At 36.5% G+C, this 20368-nt stretch overlaps 1 protein-coding gene across 1 annotated transcript in view; it reads right to left on the bottom strand.

Moving 5' to 3' along the window:
* Window positions 1-640: 640 nt before the first annotated feature.
* PPP1R3A (protein phosphatase 1 regulatory subunit 3A) overlaps window positions 641-20368 on the bottom strand; it is a 39192-nt gene continuing 19464 nt past the window's right edge. Inside the window, exons 2-4 of the mRNA XM_058724541.1 lie at window positions 6323-6381; window positions 5865-5989; window positions 641-3945 (exon numbers count right to left, since the gene is read on the bottom strand). Of these exons, the coding sequence (XP_058580524.1) occupies window positions 1552-3945; window positions 5865-5989; window positions 6323-6381 (2578 nt within the window). The 3' untranslated portion in view covers window positions 641-1551. The remainder of the gene's footprint in view (window positions 3946-5864; window positions 5990-6322; window positions 6382-20368) is intronic.

Below are 20368 nucleotides of genomic sequence, written 5' to 3'. Positions count from 1 at the left end.
ATAGACCAGAGCACAGGATTTTTGCATCTAGCAGTCATTCAATAAATGGTTGTTGAAATCTTGTATAAAAATCTTTGCATTACCTTTATGTGACCAAAATGATTAGTTCCATGATTTCACATACTTAGCCATAGATAATAACAGCAGCCACTGTCACTGCTATATTGGATATTGATTTCTCCCTGAGTAGATTTCTAGATCTACTTAGTTGCCTATTTCAAACTTGAGTAATCGGGGTACCTGGGTGGCTCAGTGGGTGAAGCGGCACACCCTTGGTTTCAGGTCATAATTTCATGGTTTTGTGAATTCGAGCCCTGCCTTGGGCTGTGCTCTGGCAGTGCAGAGCTTGCTTGAGATTCTCTCTCTCTCTCTCTCTCTCTCTCTCTGCCCCTCCCTCACTCACACTCTCTCTCAAATAAATAAATTAATTTAAGAAAGAAAGAAAGAAAGAAAGAAAGAAAGAAAGAACGAACAAGAAAAGCCTGAGTTATTATCTGATATATAACCTAATGGTATTATAACTATCACCAATGGTTAGTTGTTCATTCTCTATATGCACCTTGGGAAATAACTCATTGTCTTATAACAAAAGCGATTAAAAATTTTTTTGAAGACAAAAAAATACTACCAAGTAAAATAGTTCGTTTGGAAATCTTTTTTTAATTATTATTATCATTTAATGCTTTATGCTTTATAAGTACAAATTCATTCTGAAGCAATGCTTGTACAACTTTAAAACCTCGACTCTTGAATAATTGACATTAAAATTGTTCAGCTGTGTTATGCTTTCTCTTTATACAAGAGAAAAACATTGCTTAAGGATGGGCCACCCACAAAATTTTGTAGATTACAAGATTATCTCCCAGTTGCTTCAGTCTCTGTCAGATTCGGCTTATGAGTGCTCTTTGAATGTGTGAAGGAGGTAAAAAGGATTTGTGTATAAAGTATTCAAACAAACAAGGTCTTTCTTTAAGTTTATGCATTTCAATATACATGGGTATTGTTCTTAAAAATATGGAATCAAAGTTGAAAGATTTGATCTATCAAAACGTGCTGATAAATGATACAGTGATAAATGCAAATTTCATGGTCAATACCAAAAGACAAAAAAAAAAAAAAAAAGTCCTCTGCCATTGTTCATGTTTTATCTATTTTTTTCTTTTTTTAACCGTAGAGGGAAAAATACTCTCGGGGGGAAAAATGAAGCTTTACTGCAAAAGAAATGAATGCAAGAAATGGCACTTTAAGTAGTGAAGAGACGTGAAGCATTGCAACTTCATAGCCTGCTAAGGAGCAACAGCTGTACCTAATTTCAACTTGACGTGCTTCAGATCTCATATTCATATAGGCATTTAATGATCCAAACATAATGGTCCTATATAGAATAATTACTTATATGAAGGAGCAAACTTCATACGCATTCCTTTTTAAATGATCCTTCAAGAGAAAAACTGCACTGGGTCTTTGAACAATGAATAGTCTCTTTCACCAATCCAAATGTTTGGGGCTAAAAAGCTTATCATTTAAGAGAAAATAATAATAGTGGTGAGGTTACTTCTTTTTGACAGACTCTTTTTGTCTCCCCCCTTCCCAGGATAGCCAGTACAATGAAAAAAGGTAGAATGCCAAGCCAATCATCAGGTCATACTGGTAGATAGTTACAAGAAAAATCAGAAACAAAAGGAAATAAGGTATTTTAGAGTTGGTGTATTTCGAAATCAGAGATTCACTGCTTTCACTTTGACCTTCCTGGGCAAGGAGACTAGCAGAAGAAGAGCTCTCTGATTCCTTGTCACCTGAAGAGCCCGGTGATTGTCCAGAGTTGAATCCTTCTTTTCCATGCCTTGCCTCTTCCATGTTCTCCACGGCTTCACTGACGGAAATCTTTGGCCATAGAGATTTTTCCTCACTGCATTCTTCTTGTTGAAAAATCTGGCTTGTCAATCTTTCTCTGCTATTACCTGATGTCACTACTCCTGAACTTTTAGAAACTTCTTCAGGTGTAGACCCAGGATGAGGGTGCTTCTCGGTACCCGGGATTTCACTTGTTGGATTACAATTATATTTTGATTTAGTAGAAATAGATTGGAGAGTCATGGTAGTAATTATATTCTCTACAGCAGTTGCCTGTTCATGAGATGGCACTGAGGTTTTAGCATGGTGATTGGAAACGTGAGAGCCATTCTGAGAAGCTCTATTAGTGTCTGAATTTAAAGCAGAATGAATAACAGCTTCTAGATCCATTCTCTTTGATGATTCTTGGACCTGTTTATGATCTCTGTTTTCTGGAAATGTTTTTTTGTCTGTTGGTAACATTCCCAAATGTAAATCCAGTTTTGAGGCTGCCTTTTGATTGCCTGTAATGACCTGTAAGGATTCTTCTACAGATGTGATATTTCCAATGCCACGTTTCTTCCTGTCATGTGTCTTCCTGGGATTGTACATAGATACGGTTTCTTCTTTCTCCGTTTCATCTACATGTACATTACAAATACCCAAACGTGACTCCTTTTCAAAATCATTGTCATAGATTACACCTCCTGTATCTCGCTGACAAAGGGTATAATGTGAATCATCATTTCTCCCTTCATGTGGATCAAACGCTGTTGCCTTTACCTCGATGGGCCTGTCACTTCGTGCTGTCTCTTGAGGTAGCTTAGCAATTATTGCTTTTTCTCTAGCAGACATGCTTTCTAGAGTACTTTCTGATGTTGTCTTAATTATATAAGCTGTACCTGCTTCTGCTCTCTCAGTAACACCATGATCAGCTAGAGAAGACACTTCACAGCTCACTGTTTCTTGGCAGGTAAACAATTCTTCCGTAGGAGTAGCTTTCAAACTCCTTGTATTATCTCTCTTTCCCCACACGTCTTCACAATCTGCTTGTTCCTTGATCTGTTCTGTTCTATTTGTCTTACTCTCTCTCGCTTTTCCCTGACTTTCCAGAACATTCCAACTTTGTTTGTGTTGTGCGTTCTTATTCTGATCTTCAGGATTAATCCAACCTGATTTTTCTTCTTCAACTTGGAAAAGACAATCATTCCTCAAAACTTTTCCATTTCTTCGTGAACAAACCTGATCAGGCATCCCTCCAAAAGTGGTGCTGTCACTAGTCGAGAGACCATGCTCTGGAGTTAACCCAGCTTCTTCCCGACTTAGACTTATCCTTGGTGAATGAAACGTATCTGCTCTGATTGTCTGGTCGGGAATTGTGGTGTCTTTACTCAGCCGAACGGCTAGGTCTCTGTTACCAGCTCCGGTCCCTTCCATACTTATTTCAGAGTGGCCCTGCTTCCTTTCTTGGTCATGTACGACTGAATGAAAATTTTTGCTTTGTTTTTCGTTAACACCTGAATGTGTTCTTTGCTCCCCCTCCTCAGTCTTACCATTGCCATGATCTTTCTTAGAAGATCCCTTTCCTACTGCTTCTTCTGAATGGAAATCCAAACAGAAACCTCTTCTTAAACATTCCCAATCTTTCACTTCAATGTTCTCAGCTCCTCCTTCATGTTTTTTATTGAGATTCTCTGTGACTAGTTGATCTGAGGAGGGGCAAGATATTTGCACTCTGCCTCTCGCATGGGCTGGATTAGCATTATCATCCAGTACTTCTCTGCTGCCCATGTGTAATTGCACTAATTCATTACTACTAGTATCTCCCAATGGTGGCTTGATTTCTCCTATATCTGGAGTAATTGTCTCTGAAGGTTGATGACTACACTTACTTCCTGAGGAGTATTTTTCATTGAAGTAAAAATCTCCCTTGAAGGAGCTTCCTGCTGATGAACTTGGAGACAAAGGCCTTTTAAACATGTCAGTGTACACTTCACCATGGATTTGCTTCTTCTCTAACCCCTCAGCTCTATTTGGAAAATTGACCGGATCTATCGCAAATGTATTCTTTTCATCTCTGGAAGCTGTACTTCTTATTAAGCATTGATTTATCTTAGGGGATAAAGAACAAAAACAAAACAAATAATGACCAAGTGATTTTAAATATACAAAATGAACTCCATATATTTCATTAACGGGGCTAGCAATTAACCGGTAGGTTTCCTTGGCTCGTTTCATTTATGGATTTTGTATAAATTCTCAAAGCCGGATGTTTTGGGGGGATCCTTGTAGGCTATGACTTGGGAATGAGATTAATAAGAAAAGGGACCAAAATTAATCACTCTCCTTCCCAGCTTCCAAATATCACATTGTATTATTCAACTATTCTTGCTTGTCATTGCACTTTCTCCTCACTTAGGATATACACATTGATAGCTCCATGCTAATCAATTAGAGAGCAGCTTCCTGGGTGCCCCTTCCTGCATTTACACTTGCTGTAGGTGCCCCTATTACAGTTTCTCTTATTAATATGTTTTCTGCAAAGCCTCTGCAAACTATTAATAGCAAAACGTCACTCAAAGAAAAGTGAGGGAGTTAATGTCTCTGCAAATTCTGTTTTAATGACCCTCTGCCAACTGGTACTCAAATGTATTTGAGCTCTTCAGTGATGCCAACTGTCAGGATTTAACAGTGAGATGCCTGTGTTTTTTTTTTTCTCCTCATAACTGACATTTGCATGATCTCAATAATTATATGCAAATCTTACGTTTTCCCCTTCTTCTCACATAAGGCTCATGTTACTTGTCAACTGCACAGCTGTCTTGTAAGCCAATGCCTGTGGGTTCCACAGATTTGGTTGTATTTCCATCTATTATAGAGCTTCATTGTTTTATGCATTAACGTCAGCATGGAGCAAATTAGCATCTAAATTACAGCTCCCTGTTCATTTATTGGATGTACAATCTCAGTAACTTCTAAACAAACTTTTATATTTGAGTCTGCTCATTGTAATGAGGTGTATTGGTGAAGTATGTGATTTTTCAGGGCCCTTTCATTATATTCTGTGGTTTGAAAAAAAAATGGCGATGTTAACTTTCAGCTGGTGAGAATTCTCACAATGGGTGACAACTTTGTAGTTTCTTAAAGTTGGAGCAAAGTAAATTGCATACTTTAGTGATGCAGCTTCCATATCACTATAGAAAAGGTAGGAAATGTAGGGAAAGAGATGAGCTCTATTTCTTTTCTTTTCCAGCTCTGACACTTGAAGAGGCAAATGTCATTTTAATCTTAGATGATTATGAATCCATGTATCCTAATGATATGAGCTCCAACCAAATACAGTAAAGGATAAATTGCATTATGTGACTCATTTACTCCCATTTCTTCCTTTGTGATAAAAATGCTATCTAAACCATCCCCCCAAAAATTCCAAATAGATTGAATGTTCACCAAGTGTGAAATTTATGATAACAAATTTAATACTAAATTGTACAGTGCTGGATTTGTTTCCTGTTTAAAAAATATAGCACAGGCTATTTTCTCCTCATTTGGTGATTTAATACTTTCCAACAACATAGAACTGTGAGGGTCTCATAAAGATGGAAGTAAGTTTTTAAAAATGCTGCTAAATGCAAGAATCACACTTGAAGAGCTGGACAGACTCTAACAATCATCTAGTCCAGCCCTCTCATTTTAGAGATGAGTTTATGCTAAGTGTGCACTTGTCACAAAGATTAGAAATGCACATCAGGATAGTGCTACCTCTTCTGTAATTCCTACAAACTATTACTCAGAGCCGCTGGTAAAGAGATAAGAAATGAATGTCATTAATTTACCACTGCAGAGACCAGAAGCAACATACTGAAATCAAAGTGCCTTGTTGATCAAGCTAGAGATGCGAGGACAGAATAGGCTGTGCTTTCACATTTGCAAATTATATTAGTTGAAACTATCGAAAGGCAGGCGTTGCAGCATCTTTGAAGCATAAATGGATTCATCGTCTCTAATACCGTGGCAACCAGAACACTTACCATCAACTCTAATTCTATTTCATTATGTTCATCATGTTCCCTGTTTACGTCTTTTACATTTTGATTACTGGTTTCTGAGTCTTCCTTGTCTTCATGGGAACAAACAATTGTTGGGATGTAGGTATCTGCAAAGTTAATACAATTGTATCTATGTGAGATTATTATCATCATAGGCTTTAACAAAAGACACAGACTTTGTTTAAAAATTAATTTGAGGGGCGCCTGGGTGGCGCAGTCGGTTAAGCGTCCGACTTCAGCCAGGTCACGATCTCGCGGTCCGTGAGTTCGAGCCCCGCGTCAGGCTCTGGGCTGATGGCTCGGAGCCTGGAGCCTGTTTCCGATTCTGTGTCTCCCTCTCTCTCTGCCCCTCCCCCGTTCATGCTCTGTCTCTCTCTGTCCCAAAAATAAATTAAAAAAAAAAAAAAATTAATTTGAATAAATCAAATAAAAAATAGTACCTGTAATCTTTGAATTCTCAAAGTCATTCTCATCTGATGTCAATAATGATTCTTCTTTACTGTCAAATTTAAAACAAAATGTTATACATGTTTTCTGGGACTACATCTTCTAAGTATTTTTTGTACAGGGGGAAAGTCAAACAAATAGCGAGCCAAATAAGTATTATATAACCTTTCATATTTTCTTGCGTTACTTTGTATGCTTTATAAATAAAATTGATTTCTTAGAATAATTCAGTAGCAAATATTAGTAGTAGAAAAATTTAAAAACAACTTCCATAATGCTGCATTTCTAAATAAGATTGTGTTGCCTATATTAAAACTTACATAACCAAAGTAAAAATAAGTGTAAATGTTGATTATTCCATCATTCATGAATTTAATATTTGCAAGTGAGAACATTTTTCTCTTGGTTTAAATGCTAAAGTTTTATGAACTGTCAGTCCATTTGTGGTCATGGAAATTGTTTTTTAATGTTCTAATGATTAATTTTTTGTGTTCTACTTTACTCAAAATTCTTTCATTTGGATGGATACAACATTAACTCTCCTTTCAGGAAAGGAGAAAACAACAAACTTACTAAAAAACTGAAAGGCAGCTAAATTTATACTCAGTTTAAAGACTTTATGTGTGTATTGCCAAAGGCTGATTTTACAACCAAGACTTCAGGTTGCTCATATGAAAGCATATATTTTCTTTCTTTAAAATTATTTGGGTTATACTTCCTTTATAATAATATTCTGCATTGTGATTAAGAAAGGTAAAAATATTTTTATTTCAAATGTACTCCATTTGTAGTTTTATTTGTGGCATCATTAGGATTTAGACTTGTCCATGACACTCAGCAAGAAAAATGTTACTGAAAAAGCCCATTTTGTGTATAGCTATGTCCCAAGCCAATCTATCAGAAACGATTGGCCCAGTGTCCACATTTTCTTGTATTGTCTCAGCTGAATTTTCTTCTAGTGACTTTTCTCAATGATTTTTCTTGAATAAAATGCACATAGAGAGTTGGCAATGTCTGATAAAGTTGTATAATACAGTCTACTCTTCATTACGTGGATAGTGTTGATCCAATTTCCAGGAAAGCCAATCTTTTTCAACAAATCATGAGAAAACTGCAAATTCTTCCATCTGGACTATGCAAGAAAGAAATTCAGTTTTGTATATATTTATGATGCTTAATTGTAACTGCACCAAAAATATTTGGTATTTTCCAGTGGGCCCATTAAATAAAATAATGTTTCTATATAAATATAGTATCACTGGAAAAAATATAGCATTTACATAGTGGATACTGACTTAATCTATAAATCTGTATTGTTTAATGAGGCCAGTAAATATGCAAAGATTTATTTTTATGGAATTTAACTGCAAATTGATGCATTTTCCTTTCTCCACACACCTAATATATAGGAGCTTTAAAAAACCCAAACCATTAAATATCATTTGATTGTTCTTGCTTCCTCTTTATTCCCATAACAGTGTTGAAAATCTCATTTGTAGAGGGAAAATCATAGACATTTAAAGCCTTCTGTTTTTTACTAACCAAAATGCTCTCAATCATTTTTCTAAATTAATTATCTAAGATAATTCAATTTTTAAAAAAATAAGTGCATCGAAAGGAAATAAACATGCTTCTAACTCATTTTGGGGATAATTAGTTACTAAACTGTGTATTATTACACTGGTGTCTTACAAAACATGTAAATACAGAAATATGGGGGGGGGTGGATCTTAGATTCAGGAATAAATACAAGAAAGAGAAGCTGAACTACATGAAATTTAAATATTATATCAAATATCTATTCAGTAAACTAATAGAAGTTGTGTAAGACTCCTACAAGGAAAAGAATAAAATTGTATCAAGAAATACTAAAAACCTAGAAAAATTGAGAAACATACCATGTTCATAGATAAGAAGAAGATATATGAAAGTATTCTTTCCCAAATTGATCCACAAATTCAATCCAATTCTAATCAAAATTCCACAACAGTCTTTTATAAAATTTGAAAATATGGTTTTACAGAGAACAAAAGACTGAAGAAAGAAGAAATATTTCTGAGAAGTAGCTGTGAGGAAAGCTTGTTCTACCTGATTTCAAGAGATCTTATGAAGTTTTAGTTACTAAAACAGTTATGTTGTGGGTGCCTGGGTGGCTGGTTCAGTTGGTTAAGTGTCTGACTCTTGATTTTGGCTCAGGTCATGATCTCACGGTTCATGAGCTCTAGCCCCATATCTGTGCTGACAGATGGAGACAGAGAAAATGACTATACTTATGAGGAAAAAAAAATGAAATTGGCACAACCTATATTCAGAAATCTACTCTGGATGGATGAAGATCTGAAATGTCAACAACCTTGAAATTCTTAAAAAAATTTTTTAATGTTTATTTATTTTTGAAGGAGAGAGAGACAGAGTGTGAGTGGAGGAGGGGCAGAGAGAGACACACACACAGAATCTGAAGCAAGCTCCAGGCTCTGAGCCGTCCGCACAGAGCGCAACGCGGGGCTCGAACTCACAAACCGCGAGATGGTGACCTGAGCTGAAGTCAGACATTCAACTGACTGAAACACCCAGGTGCCCCAGCAACCTTGAAATTCTTAATAGAAAATGCATGTGAATATCTTATGGACTTCAGAGTAGGAAACATTTTCTTAAATAAGAAGAAAAAAAGTGGCTATAAAAAGGATTGTCAGCCTAACTATATTGAAATTTAAAACTGGTTCATTAAAATACATATTTATAAGAGAAATGTATAAATTACAAACTAGGAAAGAATGCAAAATCAACACAAATAAGTATCAAGACTACATAAAGAACTCCTACAAATCAATAAGAAAGTACAAACATTTCAATAGAATCAGGGGAGAGGGACAGACATTTCACAGAAGAGAAACTTCATATAAGCCTATAATATGCACATAAAGGGGTAGTCAGTATGGTTAGAGAACAGAGAAACATAAATCAAGACCACAAGGAGATACTCTTTTATATCTATTTAATTGATAAAAATTGCTATCAACTACAGAATCTTGAAACAACCCAAATGCCCATCAACAGAAAAGTAGACACAAAACTATGGCATATCACAAAAAAGAATATTACATAGCACTCAGAATTAATAAATCAAAGATTCATACAACAATATGGATAAATCTTAGTAACATAACATTAAGTGAATAGTCCAAAAACATTACATCAGAGGATGTTCTTTTTTATATGCTAAAAACTACTGAAATAATTTGAATACATATATGAAGGAAAACAGAATATACTAAAAAGCTAAATAATCAAGAAGGCTTGATTTCCAAGATTATGGTTATATTAGGTGGGACAATTTGGGGTAAGGAATGAGAAAACGAGATTGTTAGGAGTTGGTTATTGTTTTGAGTGGTAGTTTTGCAGGTGCTTATTACATTATTTAAAATATCTACTTAAACTCTAGTTTCAGATAATTTGTTAAGACAAATGAGTTGCTCTTTTCATTAGATTAGAGGATGTCTATAGATCGAATCCCACTCTGACACTCAAAGTATCAGTCATATGACCATTACATCTAAAGAGTATAATTAAAACAACTTTAGAAGAATTGAGGAGAAAGACAAGTTGATGACGATAGGGCTAGAACTATACACAATTTTCATAGAAATGAAAAGCATTATTGGATGTTTCTAGTCTCCCTTTTATGTTCTCTGAGCCCTTTGTAAGCGGGCAAGTTTCTTATTTATTTGTAATGCCAGTGGCTAACACACTGCTTGGCCCATAATATTGGCATAATAAATGTTGTTCAATAAACGCATAGCATCCTTTCTACTCTTCCCTGGTCTTTACCTTTTTGTCTTGACAGTGCAGAGCTTGCTTGGGATTCTCTCTCTGCCCCACTCCCACTCTCTCTCTCTCTCTCTCTCAAAATAAATAAAAATAAAACACTTTTTTAAAAAAGGGCCATTGATTCTTCCAGAAGATATTTTGATCACCCACTCTCATAACTTCCCATAAACAGTGGAAAATTCAAGATAAATAAACTATAGCCTTTTATTTCTAGGAAGCTATAATGTAATGACTAAAATAGGTGCATCAAGAGACAATTATAATCATAATAAGTGATAAATATTATAATAAATTATAGAATATTATACATATTCTCTAAGACAAAAAAAGAGAGGACAGAAACAATGAGGTTATTCTGTGGGAGAATCATGGGATTTTTTACAAAGGAAATAACATTTTGAGTTACTGAGTTATTGAGAAAAGTAGGAGCCTGGCAATGAGAGAAGAATGGCAAGGTCATTCCAGACAGAGGCAATAACAAGTGGTAAAAGATTTAAGGGTATTTAAGGGATTTAAGAAGGCACAAAAGAATGAGACACATTCAGAAATGAAATGTTCGGATTGTTTGGATTGCATTTTTTTTTGGGGGGGAAGAATGCCAAGGAACAGAACTGGAGCTAGTTTGAGTACGTTTTTTTAAAGTTTTTATTTAAATATCAGTTAGTTAACACACAGTGTAATATTAGTTTCAGGTGTACAATTTAGTGATTCAACTCTTCCATACAACACCTAGTGCTCATCACAACAGGTGCATTCCTTAATCCCCATCACCTATTCAACCCACTCCTCATGCCCCTATCTCCTCTCTAGTAACCATCAGTTTGTTTTTGAGCATGTTTTAAAGGGCTTAGCATGTGGGGAAGTGGATCTGAGTTCTTTAAGCATGTTTTTAGCCACTGCGGGCATGGTGGGTAAAGGGAATTCAATGGGAGAGAGACATGGTCAGATGTCCATTTCAGAACCAGTCTCTAGAGGTACATTAAGGGACCTTTCTAAGGAGAACCTGGATAGAATGAGCCATGGTGGGGCAAAAAGACTAGCCATGAGATGACTACAGTATTTCAGGCACAAAATGATGAGGGTTAAAGGCGATGGCCAAGAGGAAAGAGGAGAGGAATGAAATGCTACATCCTTTTGATGTAGCAACAATATGATTGTTGATCAATTCCTGTAGATAGATTTAAAAAATGACTAAAGCTAATGCACTCATGAGATTTAGAAATCTACTATTTTTCCTCCTAAGACCTAAGTAAGGGAGAGTTAAGTCTGGTAGTTAACTGGGGCTCCTGCACTACCAGTCAGTACGGTGTTGAATTAGTCTCCAGGGTGGTTTCTGATCTCTTATGGGCTGGGTGATCTGCTTCTCAGGTACCCATGAGAAGCACCTTCCTCTCTAATCTCACATGCTTAGATAGGGGACCCTCAAGTTATGCTTATTAGTTTTCTGGGTATTATTCTAGTCCTTCACTGGGGAAAAAGAAAATGCCTCTTCATCCATTCTGTTCACCTGGGCCCATAATATTCTAAGTAGTTGCCAGTCAGCCTCTAGGTTGGAGCCAACTTGTTTTGCTAGATTTGGGCATTCTATCTTGATGAATTTCTAAGGAACTAGAGATCAAGCTCATAACGGAACTTTAAGCATGCCAGTTGTTCAGGAGCCCTGCTGCCTTGTCCTTCTCTTTTCCCATAAAAACTATAGCTCTTGATACAACAACAGTTCCCCAAATCTCCTTTCACATCAGAAGCACCAGGTCCTATCTCTGTAAGTTTTAAATTAATAGACCTGCACATGGAGGTGGGGTGGGGGGAATGGACAATGATATTACTGGTAATCTCCTAAAGTGATTTCATGCGAGGCAGATTTGCAAACCCCAATATAGACGTGGTGTGTGTCAGTGCCCGGAGTCCATTGGGTCTTGTTGTGCAGGTGGCCCCTTCCCTAGTGATAGGCAGTGGAGAGAGTCATTCTTCTGCTTTCGTTGGCCCTCCTGGCCCCAAACCCAGTTCCCTTACTCCGTGTTAGTTTGATAAGACTTTGTAACACGCTTTCCTACTATTTGGAAAACATGTATGGGTAAAGAGAAATAAAGGCTAATGCAGAGGTTTCTAGTTTCAGAATTCCAAAGGATGGAACTACCCTCACCTGAGATGGAGAAATCAGGAGGCGAAGCAAGGGTGAAGGAAAGCAGATGGGTTTCATTGAAGGAAATGTGTTAGGCTTAGAAAGCCTTTGGGCTTTTGACAAAATGGGAAATGAAAATTAGTTCTTATTGAGTGAAAAATGCCCAGAATATGTTTCTTTTACCTCTCATAATACTATTGCACAAAGGCCTGCAACATCTTTACATTTAAAAATTTTCCTCCACTTCAGAGAAATGGGATATAGTACTGAAATTTTATGTGATGGCCTCAAGTAGATAATAAATATGTTTTGGATGTGTAAAGAAATTAATGATTTCCAGTTAATGATCCCTATGAAATGTAATAGTAACAAAATATATAGTAATCCATATTCATTCATTCAATCAAGCATCATTTAACAAATGTTCGAGTGCCCACAAATTTCCAAATATTGTACTAGATCATCACAATGAATAAGACCGAGTTCCTGCCCTCAAAGAGCTCCCAAACCCGTGGGAAGACAGATACTTTTTACACAAATCACAGTGTAATAAGTGTGTGTTCAGTGGGGTGGAAGATGGGGTAGAAATAGTTTCCAGGAGGATCTGGCCTCTAAGTTGGAAATAAGAAGTAACGCTAGTTAGGGAGGAGGGGAGCGGCAATTCTAAGTTTAAAGTGTCATGTACAAGTATGTTATCAGTAAAAAAGAGCTATTTTAAATATGTCAAGCAATTTAAGATACAATTTAGGAAGAATGAAAGATCAAAACCCTAGGTATCAAATAGTAGTCAGCCAGTTCAAGAGGCACAAACTTAAAATCCTAACAATGCTTCTTAAAATGTGGTTCACTGAGTGCCTTCAAAAAATGACCTGGTACTCATTACAAATGCTGCTTTGAAGGCCCAAAACCGGTTCTGAATCAGCATGTCTGGAGTGGGGAGTAGGAACTGCTTTTTTTAGTAGAACTTCATTTTTTAGTAGATGTTCTAGTGTTTGAAAACATCTAGTCTCACTGCTCATATAAGGGCTGCAGGAAGACACTCTAAGAATCCAGGAAAGTGATGCAGGAAGTAGCTCCTTATGTCTCTGACTTTTCAGCAAGTCCCATCCAATTCTGTAAGGATGGCTGCAGCTCTATGTACAAAATAACTGTTTATGTATCACATATACCCAGAAAATAAGTACATTGGAAAACAGACCAGTCTAGGTATCTTATAGAATAAAATGATGAAACATCGATAAGGTAGAAATTGAAAGGTATTTGCAACATATCTAATAAATTAACAAGAAAACAATAATTTGTGTTTATGAGTCAGCAGTTAATAACTCACAACTTGAGTCAGTTCTACAGACGCTCAACTTCTTAGCCTCATGTAACTTCAGAAATGTTATCCTACTTTTTTTTTGCCAAACTCCTTCAATTCATAGGACCTCAGTTCTGTAAGAGGCCTCATACTTGGATAGTCCCATCCCATCATATCACAGACAGAGAAACTAAAGCCTAGTGAAACAATATGGCAGAAGTCACGCACACTAACTAGTAAGTAAACTAGAACTATGTTCAGATTTCTTGGTCACCATGCCAATGTTCTCTCACAGAGGGTCAAACCAGAGTGAAAAAGAAAGGCTTGGATGCACATCTCATTCACCACTTACTAGCCATGTGACTTCAGACATGATACTTAACCTCTCTATGCCTCAACTTTCTCCAAAATATTGCCTCCTCTCTATACAGGGCTATTATTTAACATAGTCTCAATATGTGTAAGTGTTTGATAAGTTTATTATTATTATCACTACTGTGTGGTAAATATGTTTTATAACACCATAGCACCCAAGTCCCATCTTTTTCCTTTTACTTGGACTTACCTGTATTTTTTTAATGTTTACCCTATATTCTCTCATATCTTTAATTCGCAAGCTACTTTCAAGAGTAAAATTTGCAACTTGCTTACTAGCATACTTGCTTAGTTGTTTTTAGTGTGCCCTTCTTTGAGGACCATTCTCCAAAGAAAAATCACCAGATCTTCAGTGAAAGTAACCTTTTATTTAAAAGTGTCCTCTCCAAATACAGTGTGCATGGGAATGTTAATTCACACTTTGTTCTATCACCCAGTTGTTTTATTCAGTGTCAAGATCTGGGCACTGAGTTAATGCTACTGCAGTTTCTGGGTATATGGACCTTCTGCTTTAACACTGTCAAAATGTAGTAGGTTTTGTGTAAGTAATCATACGGTTTTCCTAAGGTCCTGTAATGCCATTGTGCTAAAAGTTCATATGTCTCTTAAAATAGGAGTGAAACGTCTCGGAGACCCATTCCACACAATCTACGTCTGATGTGATGGAATTACCTAACCAATCAGGGTAAATGTCAGGATTAGGTTGTAGGCAGCAGAAGTGTAACTCTTTTCCAAGAGGAATAAAAAAGTTGGCATAAAAAAGGATCACTTCTAAAGTGAGTCATGACTTGTCTCTGTGTCTCCTTAACACTGCTTGAAAATGCTTGGCATTGCTCAAAGAGAATCAAACTTCCACTCTGAGATAAACAGCTAAAGAGTAAATAAACGTTGAACTGAGAAGTTCAGCCTGTCCTTTTGTTTAAAGCTGGGGACCTCATTTTATTTCCTCTATCATCCTCCTTTAAAGAAAGAAAGGAAAATAAATGAATGGAGAGCTTTTAAATTAGAAAAAAAAATATGTACCTCAATTGAGATTTTTTTAAAAAGACACTTAAGAAGAGTACATTAGCCTTGACATTGGCACAGACAAATGGCTACTTCTAGAAATACCAAAAAGACTTTCAGACATTTTTATTTTAGCCATTTCTGAACTAGAGGAAGAAAGGAAGCAAAAGCTTGTACTTAATGAGAGGTAAAGTTTGTAATACATTAACTAACTACTAGCACTTAATATCTATTCCTTTGGTGTTACAATACCTGGAATCTTCTCTTAACCATGAATAAAACTGAAAACAGAAGCGAAATATATGATCAAAAGAGAGAGAATTAAAGAGATAAATTTCTAATTGTGCACAGACGTATCTAAGGAAAAACATTTAAAGGCATTATGCAGAAGGGATTTAGATTGAAAGACGAGTTACGTTCAGTTCCTTGATGATAAAGAAAGGACAGTAAAGGGAAGACAGCTCTGCATTATTAACAGGGATTGAAAGAAGCAGGAAATCATCTTAAAGAAAAACTTCAAAATTTTTAAATGGCTTTATATTCCCTTCGATGCTGAATCTGGAGATGAATAACTAATACGGTAAGGAACATGGTTTTTGTGGACATCACATTCCTTATCTTTAAAGCGAAAGCTCTGGATTAGATTAGGGATATCAAATACAATACCCTCATGCTGGCCTCCCTCTCTAGCATCCATGGCAAGCACTGATAGCGCATCAAGGGATTTCCTTGCTGAGACTCCACTGAGCTCCACGAACCTTCTCCGCACAGCCTGGCATCCACCACCTGTCAACCCCTTTATTGTTCAAATTGGAATGAATTTGCTCTTCTCACTTTTGCTATTAAATAGCATGCCTTCCAGTTTTAGAGTTCTATATTTATATAAATAATGGGAGTATCTATGAATATAATTTTGACATGTTTAATTTGGAAATTTCTTAAACTAATTAAAAAAATCAAAATGCTAGAAGAATCAGTAGAAATAGCTGTTAACCTAAAATTGTAATACAGTCAAAAATAAACTCTTGATAAAATCTTACGACCAGCAGTATCAGTTCAAATTGATAGAAATCCTACCTGCACAGTGTGTGAGCTCATCTTCTATTCTTTGTGATAAAGATGACAGAATCATGTATTTCCACATTATTTGGCTTTTGTCCAGGTAGAACGTTTCAAATAATGGAACATTACCAGTATCAAAACTGGTTGGGATAAATAAGTGTATTGGATAATACGTAACATATAAGCTAATTTATTACTTTTAAAATATAATCATAAACCATGGCAAACCACACGCCCCTTGTGTAAACTCTAGTGAACTGCTCAAGCATTCAAGAAACTAAACACATACCATGGCATTAGGGAGCAGATGGTTTTATAGAGTCATTTACCTGTTTTCCATTTACTACATTTCTGAAAATCTCTATTTCTATTTCTCAGAGCATTGCCCATTGCCTCAGTGCTTGATCGTGAATATGTACTGGAAACAATGATACTGTGCCTTCTTGATGCGGGAAATTTCAATAAGTGAAAAACATACTTTTGCTGAAAAATTCTTTGTTAAGTTTATTTTCCAAAGTTTCTTCACTTTGTCACTCTTTTTCCTACTCAGGATTGCCCCTTCGAATCTGCTTTGTTATGTCAAAGCACTAGGTGCTTTTTTTTTTTTTTTTTTCTTGCTCACTTCACCTCACAGGAATCAGGACAAAAACAAAACAAAACAAAACAAAACAAAACAACAACTACTTAGATTTAATTCTGTGATGGCATCTGGGCAACATGTGCCATTTTGTGGCAATGTGTATTTTCTTTAAATTTTTTTTTCAACGTTTTTTATTTTTATTTTTGGGACAGAGAGAGACAGAGCATGAACGGGGGAGGGGCAGAGAGAGAGGGAGACACAGAATCGGAAACAGGCTCCAGGCTCCGAGCCATCAGCCCAGAGCCTGACGCGGGGCTCGAACTCACGGACCGGACCGCGAGATCGTGACCTGGCTGAAGTCGGACGCTTAACGGACTGCGCCACCCAGGCGCCCCAGCAATGTGTATTTTCTAAAGAGGTACTAATTTGTGAGGATCTAGGAGGATCTTGGAGGTCCAAGTGTGAACGAAAAATTGGAGGTCGCTTTGGGAGGAGATGTAATTGTAAGTAGAATCCATGAATTTTAAGTGAAGAAGGCTTATAGGTAAACCTGGCCCAAGGGGGGGCCTCTGCCACGTCCTGCCAGTTATACTCGTTATACTCCACTGGGGGAGAAATGTGAATGTTTGTAAGCGATAGGTACTGGAAAAACTAAAGAATACACATCAGAGAGATTTCAGAAAATATTCTTAAACTTATTGGCCCACAGTCCTTATTTCGCTTGAGTTTTAAAGGAAGTAATTGTCACCCATGGAGTAGGTGGGTGACAAGAAACTAGAGATTATTCAGCTGAGACTCTTGCTACTTCAGAAGTCTGACATTCTTCTTCTCCACAATTCCCCAGCAAAGTGAGTGCTAAGAGCTTTATACCATCTCCACCTTTCAAAAGTTATCAGAGTGTTGTCATGTGAATTTTTTTCCAGAAGATACTAAATTTGCAGGCATTATTTTTTTCATAATGAAACCAATTTTGTCTCTGGTGGTGTAAAAAGTCATTATGCACAGAGTCCTGACTACTGAGCCAGCTAATTGCAGTTTAAGAAATTCTGATTCAACGTGTTTTCTTTGTGGAATCTACATGTAAGCATCGCCTAAGCTATTTGGTTTGTTAAATCCAGAGCTTTGACATCCCAGCTCTATAGCATTTGTGTTACGTGTCGTTTGGAAACTGTTTTAAGAAAAAGCAATTTCGATCCCTACAGTGACCAAAATATCTCTTAAAAGTAAATAAAATAAATGTGAGAGGCACTGGAAAAATAAATAAATAAATAAATAAATAAATATTTCTACAGAAAAAAAGAGAGAAAGTGCTTTAAAGTGTAAATCGATATATCCAGTGTATGTTTGGAAGGGTTGGGAGACGGAGTCAATACAGAGGAGCATGAGACTTCCAGACTTGAAAATCCAATCATTCCAGAAGTGACACCTCTGGGAAGGAATTGTTGCCGAAGTAAGGGTGATGGGTATGAAGTCAGAGCACCAGCCTGCGACTATTCACCTGAGCATCTTTGCCCTCAACTGTGTCTCAAGATAGCAGTGTTGACAAGTAGTAATTCATTTTTTTTTATGGGGAACAAAGTGCTAAGAAACTTCTCCAACTTTTTTCCCAGCTTCTGTCCATTCCTGTCTCCTGACCAAGAATTTCAAGCATGTGTCAATACTCTTTCCTTCATCTGGATAGTAAGTTGGGTGAGATGGTATACAGTTCAGTAGAAATACTGAAAGAACAATTCTGCAGTATTTCTTCTAGGAGATCACAGGTTTTATGTTTGTAAAAAGTCACCAGATATCTTAAATATAATATCTGGGACCAACAAAAGCAGAGGCATGACAAAGCAAGTTAGAAAAGTTCCAACACACGGTGCCTTCCTGTGACTACCTTTGTTAAATTTAAAAGCTATAAAGTCATTCTTAGCTTGTTTCTTCCTTGCTATGGAATTATACATGTCTATTTCCTCTATGTTTTTAATTTTTTATATATTATCAGCGACTGTTTTTTAGTTTTAATGAGTGTTTATGATATGAAGTCCGTTGTAATTCACTTCCATTCTCAAGCAATTCAGTTTCACTAACATATTTCCAAACTAGCTCTTCTACTTATGCTAATCACAGCAGAAATTGATATATCAGGGAAAAGAGAAATATGGTAAATTGGGTTGGATGGTTTATGTTAAAATCCAAATAAGAACCCTATTATCCAAGTGGATTTGTATTTAGCTGCATTTGAAAAGTTTTCCAGGCAGACGGAGTAAGGCTTAAAGCATTATTTCTAAATTTAATGCTTTTGTGAACTTACGTCACACATTAAAATCATCTTAATGCACCTTTTTGTCAATTCTTCACAATAGTATTACAAAAGGAAGGAAGGAGAGGATACATTTAAAAAGCAAATGAAAAAGAACTCAATGGAAGCCTATTAGGCTACCTGTTGATGAGCATGTAAGAGAGTCATTAATATGCGGCTCATTGACATGATAGGCCATAATGACTCCTCTAGGGACGGTTCAGTCTATTGTGTCAGAGACTAGTTAGGGATTCATTAACGCGAAGACTCGTGACTTCTTAATATGCAAATTATTAATGCAATGCACTGAGGCATCCCTCACAAATGTCCACATTTTGCATTACATGTTTTTGCCACCCTTCACCCACCCCTTTTGTGAACTATTTTCTTTCTTCCATCTTCTGTTGCGGATTTCTTCACAAAAGATTCTGCACTCACGTGGCATCTATCACTTCACATTCAAAGACCTCCTCCCCTTCAGCGCATGTTTCTTGGATTTAATGCAGGTTTACATATACAAATCGCTTGAACATTTAGAATAAAGCAGTAAAAATTCAGCATAAAACCTGATTTGAGATATTTCTCTAAGGTCAAATTGGTTTTTGGCTAAAGGCAGGGCAACGTGAACAAAGTCGTTGTTTTTAAAAAGTGAGACTTTGGGGCGCCTGGGTGGCGCAGTCGGTTAAGCGTCCGACTTCAGCCAGGTCACGATCTCGCGGTCCGTGAGTTCGAGCCCCGCGTCAGGCTCTGGGCTGATGGCTCGGAGCCTGGAGCCTGTTTCCGATTCTGTGTCTCCCTCTTTCTCTGCCCCTCCCCCGTTCATGCTCTGTCTCTCTCTGTCCCAAAAATAAATAAAAAACGTTGAAAAAAAAAAAATTTAAAAAAAAAAAAAAAAAAAAGTGAGACTCTGAAACGTGAATAGTATCATTTGTCCTGAAAGTGGGAGGGGAAAGAGAAACAGAGAGCCGAGAAAGGCCCAAGAAAGAAGACACAAGAAAAAAAACATTTAATTAAACCAAGAAGAGTAACTATTCATACCAATGTAATACATTAAATGAAGAAATGGATTTACACTACTCAATGTCTAGCATACAGCAAGTAATCAGTAAGTATTAGCTGGTATTATTATGTTGGCATTTTGCATGTTGCAAAAAGTTGAAGGTAATATCCACATTTCCTATTGAAACAATAAGAAAAAATATTATGGAGTGAAAGTTGTTCCATCTTTGTCTTTGAAGTAACATACCACAAGGAGGGGATCAAACATATTCTATTCCTACAGCAGAATTAACTACAGAATTCATGGAGAGATACTCAAGTATTTTTTGAAACTTCTCCATATTTCATGTTTAGAAAATGTGTTATAATATACCTTTTCATGTGGGACTTTATATACTACCCATATTCATTTTCTTGCACTTTATTACTCTAGCCGTGTCTAAAATACAATAGCTTCTCTACTACATTTCAGGAGAAACAG

The sequence above is a fragment of the Neofelis nebulosa genome, chromosome 4 (genome assembly GCF_028018385.1).
Source record: "Neofelis nebulosa isolate mNeoNeb1 chromosome 4, mNeoNeb1.pri, whole genome shotgun sequence".
Taxonomy (NCBI): Eukaryota; Metazoa; Chordata; class Mammalia; order Carnivora; family Felidae; genus Neofelis; species Neofelis nebulosa.
Note: the sequence above shows the minus strand (reverse complement) of the source record. Positions and strands in the feature narration are given on the sequence as shown.